The following is a 12,173-nucleotide window of genomic DNA, read 5'->3' on the forward strand; positions in this document are numbered from 1 at the left end:
CCTAGGAGCCAACTCAAAAGTTTTGAGGTTAGATTAATTTCACCTCACGAGCCAGGTGTGGGCAATGTTCCTGCGCATGCTCACTTTCGCCTTTTCTAGTGCGATCCCTGATGAGTCTGCTTAGTCCCAGGGTGAGCTGAAGAGCCAGTGAATGCCTATAAACCATTTCCTCTGGCTCTGGATCTTTCTTGGCTAATTACAAGAGGCAGGAGGGAATTGAAGATGCCACTTCAAGTCTAATGAAATGCCAATATAACCAGCAACTGCAGGGGATTGACCTTAAAGAATCTGCAGTAGACTGAATGTCCTTGAGACAATGAAGATGTGAAACTTTAAAACCCTGTCTGTCATGTATCCATAGATATGCCGGAGTCCATAAGAACACTCTACTAATTCTTGTTACCCAGAGACCATCAGCTGCATCATTTATTATGTTTATTAACTTAAAAGTCATTATTTTGGATTGATAGTAAAGAAATTAAAGTAGTAGTATGCTTCAGGAACTTTTCTGGTGAATATTTAATTTTTAGGAGAGGCTCAAAAGGAGTGGTGAAACATAACAAATTAAATATAAGGGCTGCTCCAATGGTATAATTGTGTGTGTGTGTGTGTGTGTGTGTGTGTGTGTGTGTGTGCATGTGTGTAGATATTGGAGTTAAACATTAGAAGCAAGACAATTTAACAAACAAAAATTTCCAACTCCCCCAAAATGTACAAGATAAGAAGAAAGTATCTTTAAATACTGATTAAAAAGTTCAAGTTGTCCTCAATTAACATATCTTAGAAAGTGTATTCCTGAGATAGACCATCATTTTCTATAATAAAGCCTCTATAATAGTTACCATGTGGTTATGTAGGCGATCTTTGTTTAATTTGCATTATGGCATTATGAAACGTGTTATTCTACAATGCATGAACATGATCCTAGGTAACTCATTTCTCATGTTTCTCTGAACTCAGTAGGGCATCTGAAGACAGGAATTTAAGGAATGGTGCTTAATCTTCCCTGACTTTCCTGACTTTCTATAGGATTTTGGTTGAGTTTTGCACCCTGCCCCCCCACCCCCCCCTTTTTTTTTACAGTGAATGTGACTGACTTAGCATGAAGGCGTTAGGCCCTCAGCACAACACTGTAGATACATATTTATATAATCCTGTTCTTTAACGGCAGCTCGTGAAAAGTTTATTACAAAATTTGACATGTTAAATCATTGGAAAATGATGGGAAGAACTGGATTCGCCAGATTAGTTAGTGAAAGGGGGGGGGGCGGTTGTAAAGAGGCCACTGGTGACTTGTGAGGAGAGCAGCAGTTGTTCAGCCACGGTGAGGTGTATGGGTCCTGAGATGGTTTGCTTGCATTTAAGATCTTTTCTACAACCTATTATTATTATTTTTTTTTAAGAGTTTCTTACGAATATGTGTTATGTGTTGAGGATATTTCCTCAGCCCTCTTCCCCCTCTGCACCCCCTTTTCCTGTGCTATCTCACTCCCATTGGCCCCTTTTATTCCCATAGATGATTTCACAAATACATTCACTTAATAAATACATGTGTGATTTAATGTGGCTGTATTAGCTTCAGGAGCCATAAATGAGAGAGGACACTTAGAAGAATAAAAGTTTCTCTCCCCATGCATAAACATCAACCCAAATGGGTCAAAGACTGCCATATAAGACTTGAAACTCTGAAACTGTCAGAGAAAAAAAAGTAGGTAAAATACTTCAAGATACAGAGCTAAGCAAGGACTTTCCAAGCAGAACCCTGGTTGCTCAGGAAACAAGACCAACAGTCAACACATCGGACCTCATGGAATTAATATATCTTCTTTACAGCAAAGGAAACAGTTAAGTGAATGAAGAAACTGGCCATCTAATGGGAGAAAATCTTTGCCAACTCTCCATCTGACAGAGGTTTAATACCTAGAAGAAGTGACTTTCAGGCATTTGTCTCCACCTTGATGGACCTTGGCTTGCCTAGTACCGAGGAAGTCACAGGATTGAGCAGTTTTGAGTTTTCTGAGAGGAACAAGTGTCTCTGATCCTCTTCAGAGCCTGTTACTGAAGCAAATTTTCCCTCCTGCTGCATGTAACATAGCATGCTGAGAGTCACTCGTCCTGCACAGAACACTGTGCGGTCTTGGCAGATACTCAGTCATACTCTGTTCTCCTTGGAGGCCTCCCTACTAAGCAAGAAACAAATGATCAGACCGGGTCAAGGTGTGATTTAAGGCAGTTTTAAACCACTGACCGGAAACATGACTGATGGCATGATCCACTTCTATTGCAACAGTATCTTGGCCAAAGGAAAAGTCTGACAGGAATCAAAATTTGAAAAACTTCTCAGGTGACCCCACAGATAAACCACAATCAGAAACAACTGAACTTAGTACATTTCCAAGCTTGAAGACAACATTTATCCCTAAATGTCATAAGCTAATTGTCATCGATTCTGTAATTAAACACTTTTGATCTATACAGATGCTGGCAAGTAGTAAAACAAGGAAATACAGACAATTTCCAGGTATCCCAAGAAATCAGGACTTGTTGATAACACCACAGACCTTGTCTTGTTCCTTGGCTTTGGAAACCCTGCATGTGGCTTCAGGGAGTTGGGATGACCACCTAGAGTGGACACATAGGGCTTGAGGGACTCCTGCAACTTCCTGAGCTGTGAGCTAGGAAGGTCTCTGGGAGAAAGAAGCGACTCTGTGCTGTTGGGCAGTTGGGCATGCCCTCTTAGAAATTCTAAGTGAGACTGTGATCTCTTATGGGTCTAATAGTTATGCGATAGAAACCCCTAAGGCAATGCAGGCCATCACTGTTGCCCTTGGTTTCATCTTGATTGAAGGAAAGCACCTGTTGTTGAGGATACTACACATATAGGACCCAGGACTTGGGTGATTTAAGATACATCCAACCTGAAAGCCTCTATTTTATTGCTTTCATATTACTAGAAAGTACTATACAAGCTGCCAAGGGAGGGAGCAACTAGTAGCCCTACCTTGCTGTGCGCCTATGAACAGCAATGATCAGCATGGCAAGATATCTATAATGGTGAAATGGTAGTATTCAGTGTTGGATGTAACCAACAGTTATGTGGATTTAAGGACCAATCAACGGGAGGGAAATCATGCCCCATACAAGAAACCTAGCCAACTACCTGGAGATGGTGAAGTCATGGATCTTAGAAGAGAATCTACCACTGTCACTTTGCTAGACTAGCATAATTGCCAACTATATCTAAACATTATCTTTATACCCAGAGACAGGTGTAGCTGTCACTCCCATCAAAGAAGCTTCTCTCTTCAGCAAATGGAGATCATTGGAGAAAACCACAACCAGACACAATGCAGAGGACGGGCTGTGTATATTCTAGACTCAGTAAATACATCTGCAGCCAGCACAGCTTTTACACCTATGGCTCGTAGCGGTAGAGGAGGGCAGAAAGATGGCAGGAGTCACAATATAAGACGTCTGCTGTGAGACTGCCTTTCCTAGAAATGGCTGCAAAGACTTGAAAAATGACAACATCAATAGACATGCTACTGTGGAAGGGGGCAGATAACATGGGGTCCCACCCCTAGACAAAACTAATGACTGCTGAAAAAAGAAATAGCCTCTCCCAGAAATGAGTATTCTAATTTGTTATCTGATACAAAGTGCCTGCTCTGAAAACCATATACACATAACAACAAAAAATGAACTCAGTAAGCTTTATTTATATATTTTTGCAAAAATGGACTAGTCAGATTGTGTTTACAAACACAAATCTGTGTTTTTCTGCCTATGTATGTATGTATGATCTATCATCTATCATTCATCCATTATGTATGTATGTATGTATGTATGTATGTATGTATGTATCTATCTATCTATCTATCTATCTATCTATCTATCTATCTATCTATCTACATCTATCGATCCGTCTACCCATCCATCCATTCATCCATCCGTCTAGCTCTATAATAATCAGTGAAAAGGAGGCTATCAGTTTGAGAATGTGGGTGTGGATGTGGGAGGGGTTGGAAGGGAGGAACATAAAGAGGTCCTGGAGTGAGGAAAGGGAAGGAAGGAAGTGCAGTAATTATATTTTAAGTTTAAATGTATTAAAATTAATTGCTCAAAACCCTGAAAAATGTTGGGGATGCAGCTCTGTTTGTGGATTTCTTGCCTTGCATGAGTGAAGCTTTGAGCTAGACCCTCAGCACCGCATAAACTGGGTGTGGTTGCACATACATACAATCCCAGCAGATCAGGAGAAATAAATGGAAGGTCAGGAGTTTGAGGTCAACTTTGACTACAAACAAACTTTGTTTGCCTGCAACAAATTAGAGGTTGGCATGAGATTTTTTTTTTTTTTTTTGAGATTCTTCTTAAGGAAATAGACTAATCCAAGCCAAATAAAACCACAACGAAAACAATAAACAAACAAACACAACACACCCTGAAAACCTAAAACTCTATTTTTTTCCTTAGGATGCTCGGCATTCCTACATTAATTAAAAGGAAGGAGAACAATCTATGCTAAATAATTAAGTCTCTTAGATCCAGTCATGCTGTAGTTGTAGAGTCTGATACACCTCAGTATAAGATCATATGGGCTTATGGATGTATGTGGTTGTTATGTGTTATATGCACGCACATGAGCTCGGGTACAAGTGTTTGTACATGAATACTTATACATGAGAGAGAATGAATGGTCCTGCCACAGACCCAAGTTCATAAAGGTCAGCATACTGCAGGCTCCATGAGGAAGAGCCGTGCAGTAGCTCTATTGTACCTAATGATGGATTGAGACTAAAGCCGAACAAAGGTTCAATGGGTAGTGTCCTCAGCACACAGCGACAGAACCTCAGAAGACAGCTCTGTCCCAGAGCTTCCTTTGCTCTGCGGTGCCTGTTAGATCCCAGATGAAGATCTCACTGAGAGTGTTTGTGCTTTTTGACTTCTGTGCTTAATAATACCACACTGACACTGAGGGTCAGGGAAAATGTTTTCCAGTGTTTCATTTAGGAACATGGACCCTGAGCTGTTGGTGCAACGAGGCTGGAGTTTCTGCAGATTAACTTGCAGCCAGCGGTGGCCCTCTGGAGCTAGAGCTAACTGGATTCTTCCCAGTGTCTCTCTGCAAGTCTTCCTACAGGGGGACTGTCAACACTGTCTTTGGTCCTTTGCCGGCCATGGAAGGGCTCCCCCCCAAAAAAAAAAAAAACCCAAGACCTGACCCACTTGAATTCTGCTATCCATTAGTCCAGTCCTCCTTAAAGGGGAACAATAATAATTTAAAAAAAATCAGTGTACAAGTGGACAGCAGGGAGTGGTAGCAGTCTCTTTAAGGTGGAAATTGGAGAAGCTGCTCCTGAGAATGTATGCCTTCCTCAGGAGGCATGAAGGATGCTGAGCAATCTCTCTGAAGGCTCCTTCCAAGCAGAGGACAGCAGGCAGTTTGGCTTTTCTTGCCCTTGTGGAATGATGAGTGGAAAATGATGCATGGCTTCTAGCTGATGAGTCCACTTTGCAAGACTGCAAGTGCCTGCTTTCTCTGCACTCCTGGGTGGGCCGGGAGACACGAGTTTAAATCAGAGGCATGCGGGTACTGGCATCTCCCTTTGCTTGCTGTATCTGTAGCAACACCATGAGGGAGAGGCTTCATTTTTCTCCTCCTACCAGCACCTGCCACTTCTTAAAAGCACCATGAAATAAAAGACATCTGTGTGTGGAAGTGAACCCCAGGGGGGCTCTGGGAGTGGGTTTGTTTGTTTTTCTAAACCACTGACATTGCAAGTTAGAACTGAGGGCTGAGAAGCCACACTTGGTGCCTGATGTACAGAGACATGGGAAACCCAATGAGCCAGAATGGTCCCCACGGGGGACCGAGGCCTCAGGCAGGGTTGACATTTTTGTGGCCCTCACTTAGCCCTCTCCTAACTCCTGCTGGGGCTACATGGGCCAAGGAGGAAGCTGAATAAATTAGAGCCAACTCCAAACATTTCAAAGAGCTATTGGGAAATGGGCCAAATTTTACAAATTTCTAGGACAAGTTTTATCATGTAGTCTGATGCATATTATTAAGGAAACAAATCATCTTCCCTCCCTTCCTCCTTTCTTTTCTCTCTTCCTTTTCTTTCTCCCTTTCTTTCTTCCTTCCTTCTTTTCTTTCTTTCCTCCTTCCTTCCTTTAAATCTCTGTCTCTATTGCTGTCTTTGTCTCTCTCTGTCTCTTTCTGTCCCCTCTCTGTGTCTCTCTGTGTCTCTGTCTCTGTCTCTGTCTCTCTCTCTCTCCACCCAACTCTCTCTTTCTGTGGTTTCCTGTATGAGCTCATGTGTGTGCGTGCCTCATCATCAGGAACACCGGGCTTACAGATGCCCTGAGATCCTCATGCCTGCCACACAAGAACTTTACCCACTAAGCCATCTCCCCAGCTCCAAGTGTAGCTAAGACTGGCCTTAAACTCATGTTCCCCCTGCTTCAGCCTCTTCAGTATATCCTAGGGATGTGCATCACCATGACTGGCCAAATTCTTTCTAGAAGCATGATGTGATGTTTAAATTTTTCTTATTTTTTTATTTGTTTACATTTCAAATGATATCCCCATTCTCATCCCAAACCCTCCATCCCATCCCTTCTCCCCACCCTTGCCTCTATGAGGGTGTTCCTCTACCCACTCACCTACTCCCATTTTACAGCTCTAGCATCCCTACACCGGGACATCAAGCCTCCACAGGACCAAGGGCCTCCCCTCCTACTAATGTCAGATAAGGCCATCCTCTGCTACATATGTATCTGGAGCCATGGATCCCTCCATGTACTTTGGTTGGTGGTTTAGTCCTTGGGAGCTCTAGTAAGTTGATATTTTTCTTCCTATGATGTTGTGTTCTCCTTTAGCTCCTTCAATCCTCTCCTAGCTCTTCCATTGGGATCCCTGGGCTTGCTCCGATGGTTGGCTGTGAGTATCTGTATTGGTCAGGTGCTGGTAGAACCTCTTAGGGAACAGCCTTACTAGGCTCCTGTCAGCACTCGCTTCTTGGCATCAGCAGTAGTGTGGGGGTTTGGTGTCTGCAGATGGGATGTATCCCTAGGTCCAAGGATGGCTTTTGATGATCGTATGTATGATGTATGATGATCATATTCAACTCTCTTCTCCTAACTCCTCCCAGGTCTCACCCATTCCCTACCTATCCAAAATCTGATAGTCAACTTGATTAGATTAAGGAACATCTAGGTTAGCAGAACACACTCTGGATGTATCTATGAGAACATCTCCAGAGATGATGAGCTCGCTAGTACTCTGACCTGACTACTGGAGTAATCCTTTTTTTTCCTTTATATTTATTTTTATTTCATGTTCTTTGGTGTATGGCCTGCATATATGTCTGTGTGAAGGCATCAGATCCCCTGGAACTAGAGTTATAGAGAGTTGTGAGCTGCCATGTGGGTGCTAGGAACCTGGGTCCTTTGGAAGAGTAGCCAGTGTTCTTAACCCCCAAGCATCTCTCCAGCCCTGGAGTAAGTCTTAATGGATTTGAAACACCATAGTATTGTTGGGAGTGATGGAAAATAGGGGGTGGAGCCTTTGGAAGAAGGAAGTCACTGGAAGTGTAGCCTTGGGGTTTCATTGCCTTCTTGTTTTATCTCTGCCTTCTGCTTCCTGATAATCATGCTGTGAATGGCTACCTTGCATTCTTTGTCCTGTGGGTCTGACACTTCTGAAAACATGACCCCAAACAAACTCTTCCTCGTTTAAGCTGCCTTTGTCAGGTGTTTTATTACAGTGACATACAAACCACTAACACGCAGGTCTAGAAAAACTCTTCCAACGCAGATACTGAAACTAAACATGTACACGTGTGTTTCTATATAACCACAGTTAACGTTTTCTGGGGTTTCGTTCAAGCTAAATAAAACATTAATACTTCATGTAAAAATAAAAATAAAAGTAACATATGTATATTAAAGGGATCTGGTCCTAATAGAGTTATCAAAGCATTAAATATTTTCTGTGCTCAGAGGAAGCTTTTAGTGGAAACACAAAAACACACTGTGTTTATCAAGGCTTGGTTCTAATCCTCTTTTGTTTCTTGTAGGTGAGGCTACATTTATGATCTAATTATCAAAGTTTCCTAACTTTGATAAAAAAAAAAAAAAAGAATATTTATCAAATGCCTGCTGTATTCCAGGCATGTGTAGAGGATGTTCACCGAGACGATGAAGCCACTGGGAGGAAGTAGCAAGTCTTTAACCCCAGGTGTATTTAGCCTATTTGTCTAAACCCTCAGACTGAACACTTGTTCAAAAAATGCTTTTATTTTTCAATTGTCAGTTTAGAAAGTGAATGGAAGGACCAAGCTGAAGCAAGGATCAGAAAAAGGAACACACTATCAGAGAAACTACAGGAACTGCCTCTGGGAGGGTAAGGAGGCGGTGGTGTCCTGGGCCGACATGATAGTAGACACAGCCTTGACTCAAGGGAAATGGGACGGGTTTAAGCTGAGATCACACAGACAATCCTTTTCTACCTTAAAGCTTTTAGAAAAAAAAAAGTGTGTGTGTGTGTGTGTGTGTGTGTGTGTGTGTTGCGATGGGAACTTTCTTTGTAAGCTTAAAGACCATGTAAAGCTGGGTGCAGTATTGCACATCTGTAATCTCAGTATTCCTTTAGTGAGATGGAAGGCTGAGAGAAGAGAATTCCCCAAGTTCATGGACCAGTGAGTCTGGTATACACATCCATGAAGAACAAAGAAGAGAGTCTGTCTCAAACAAAGTAGAGGGTGAGGATGATGCTAAGGTTGTCTTCTGATCCCTGCAGATATACTGTGTGCCTGTGCACACATACACATATACATGCACACACATACACATCATACTTACAAACAAACAAACAAACAAACAAACAAACAAATGGTCTTCTGATGCCTGCAGGTAAACTGTGTGCCTGTGCACACATATACACATACACATACATATATAGATGCACATGCATATACACATCATACTTACAAATAAACAAACAAACAAACAAAGGGTCTTCTGATCTCTACAGGTATACTGTGTGCCTGCGTACACATATACATGCACACACATATACACATCATACTTACAAATAAATAAATAAATAAATAAATAAATAAATAAATAAGTGGTCTTTTGATCTCTACAGGTATACTGTGTGCCTATGCACACACATGCAGGGACACACATAGGTACACACATCATACTTACACATAATAAATAAATAAATAAATAAATAAGAGAAGATTTAAAATAGAAAAATGTTTGGAAGAGTGTGTGTGGTATGCACATAAATGTATGCAAGATGTGTGTATGGTACAATAATAGAATATAGCATCATTTAAGTGAGAAGATGAGAATCCTTGATTTTTCTCTTGGATCATCAAGATTCAGTAGCATCAATGGTACCAAAGAGGTGTGGACATCTGCCTTGTCCTCCGTCCTGGGACTGCACAGTGGTGACAGAGGAGCTGTGGGCCCTAGTGAAGGGCTAAGCAGTGGAATTTTTAAGTTAATTGACACTACACTGGCCCCTGGCTATGTTGCAAAAGTTGAGTTTCTTTCTCACCCAAGTTGCAGACGAAGGCAAAAAAGAGCTAGCTTGAGCTTGCCTCCACCCCATAGAACTCTCATTTGCTTTCTCTTTGGTTCCATTTTCCAGCCTGGGATATAAGGAATGTCTGACCTATTAAAACAGAGCAGAGTGCTATGGCAATTAAATAGCTAATTTTAGACCCCGGACTACTTTTCTGCCAATGCCCCGAGTGAGAATTTCAGATGGAGATTTTGGAGGTATCTGGCTAATTGTAGCTGTGATTCACTTCTGTCCATCCCCACTATACACAAAATGCCTGGGCCAGAGCTTAGCCAGAAGGAACCTGGGCTGGCATTGTTTAATGACAAAAGGAAAATATGTAGTTTCTTACAGTCTGTGGTGATTTCATAGGGAGAGTTGACTCTGGCATCTCCACAGGGGGATGTGCTCACATAGAGATGGAAGAGGATGTTTTCTCGCAGCCTGTAGCCTCCTTCCTTTAAACGTATGAATATTGATCTCTCGGGGTCCTCTTGATGCTTGCTATGGACACAAAGAGGATGTAGGTCACTTATAAGAAAACAAATGGAGATGTTCTGACAGGAGCTTGCTTTTGTCTTGTTTTGTGGAGTTACCAGTTCCCCAGTTTTTATTTTTTGTATGCTCATATGCTGTTTGCCCCTTGCATGAACACTTTGGAAACAGGCCACAAACCCAATAGCAGAATTATTTCCATCTCCACCCTCCCTGACCATTCACACTTTTGTTCTCTCTCTCTCTCTCTCTCTCTCTCTCTCTCTCTCTCTCTCTCTCTCTCTTTCCTCTCATATGCATGCGTGTGTGTGTGTGTGTGTGTGTGTATGTATGTAAGTCAGAGGACAACCTCAGTTGTTATTTCTCAGATGTCAATGACATCCACCTTTTTAATTTTTTTTTTTGAAACAGAGTCTCTCATTGCTCTGGAACACACTAAGAAGGCCAGGCTGGCTACTGAGCCTCAGGGGTCTGCCTCCCCCTCCTCAGCTCGGGAATTACAAGCACATGTCACTATGCCTGGTTGTGTTTCTTTATTCGTTTGTTATTTTAAAGAATGGATTCTGAGTGTCATATTCTGGTCCTCATTCTGTATGACTATTACTTTACAAACTGAGTGTTTTCTTTAATGACTACACTGTTTTAAGTTTATCTTTTATAAGCCAGTTATCTACCATAAAATTTTAATCCTCTGTGCTTGCAAGGCCCCATTCATGGAGGGGCACTACTGACTAAAGTAGTCTTAGTAGATACCAATGTGTACAGTAGAGGGAAGAGGAATTTTAAACAGTGTCTGAGCTCAGGTACCAACAAACTAGGTGAAAACAGGAAACAATGCAGTATTGGCTTTTCGTTTCATCCAGGGTAGATCTAGAACAAACCAATGCCTCCTGATCTTGGAGCTTTGTATTCCTCTTACTCCAGGAAAACCTTCATAGTCCCTAACCTCACATCTGAGCAGCCTGGCCTCCCAAGAGACTGATGATACACAATGGGCATTGAACAACTGAGCTGTGCATTCTCTCCTGGACTCCTTGCAAGCCTCTGGAGGTTTGTTCTCGCCATTTCTTACTGTTAATTCATGTTCTACTCCATTGGTGATGGATTCTGTGTTGCAGGGCCTCCAGATCTCACATGCAGATGGATGGACATGTTCTCCCCAGGAAACCTTGAGGCTACGACAAGCTCCTGTGTTACCACCTCCTTCCTTCTGCCAAGGGGACTCCTCCATCATGTGTGGATCTTCTTCCACGGGCCTGGAAGTGATTGTGCCCAGTTTTGTTCCCCAGTGCAGCTCCAGGCCCATCAAGGGAAACCTTACTTGTTCTTGGGGCCCTTTGTAGTCATTGTTGGTACCTTCCTGCAGAACACAGATGGGATATGACCATCTTTGACTTTTCCAGAGGGTTGTACAAGTGCCCAAAATGCATCCAAATCTGGGTAAAGTTGGCTGAATTGTCTTCTGTGACAGAGACAGGAGGTAGGGGACTGGAGAACATTCCACCTGTGCAGCTGGGTATTCAGTGGAAATCCTTCCCCACATTTGAGGGATTTCCAGCTTTCATCTCTTCCATTTGACCCCTCACCAGGCTTCCTGGAATGGATGTGGCAATAGATCACGCTGCCGTACATGGCCCAGAGGCTCAGATAAAAAATAATTGAGTGTATTAAGGTATTGCATTTATCTGAGTCTGTTTGACATATGTTTAGGCCTTTCTTTCCTTTGTGTGACTTCTGCATACGATAACAGGTTCACATAAATGAGCCACTGACTAAAGTCCCTCTGAGATGCCATTATTAGTAGATTTGAGAAACCCTGTTTCAAAGGATAAGAAAGGGCAGCTGGTAGATACAAGGGAAGAACATTGTGTCAAAGAAACTCACAGCAATTAAACTACTGTGACTAGCTTGGTTCAGGAATGTATATGAAGTGTCACATGATCAAATCTACCTGTGCTTCTACAGGAGCTTGATGTGTCTTCCAGAGAGATTCCTGCTCATGTCACAGCTTGCTTTTCCCTGATGGTTGCCAGGATGGCACCAGAAACTCCAATATTGGAACACATTTCTTAGTATGTCTTCACACCAGAAAATT

The 12,173-nt window shown here is 42.3% G+C and overlaps 1 protein-coding gene across 2 annotated transcripts in view; it reads right to left on the reverse strand.

Annotated features, from left to right (window-relative positions):
• The window catches only part of Adarb2 (adenosine deaminase RNA specific B2 (inactive)), a 531,305-nt gene that overhangs the window by 47,866 nt on the left and 471,266 nt on the right, over positions 1-12,173 (reverse strand). For both annotated transcript variants that reach the window (XM_076939389.1, XM_076939390.1), the window contains exon 6: positions 9,936-10,087. In XM_076939389.1, the coding sequence (XP_076795504.1) occupies positions 9,936-10,087 (152 nt within the window). The remainder of the gene's footprint in view (positions 1-9,935; positions 10,088-12,173) is intronic.

Source organism: Arvicanthis niloticus, chromosome 8 (genome assembly GCF_011762505.2).
Source record: "Arvicanthis niloticus isolate mArvNil1 chromosome 8, mArvNil1.pat.X, whole genome shotgun sequence".
Taxonomy (NCBI): Eukaryota; Metazoa; Chordata; class Mammalia; order Rodentia; family Muridae; genus Arvicanthis; species Arvicanthis niloticus.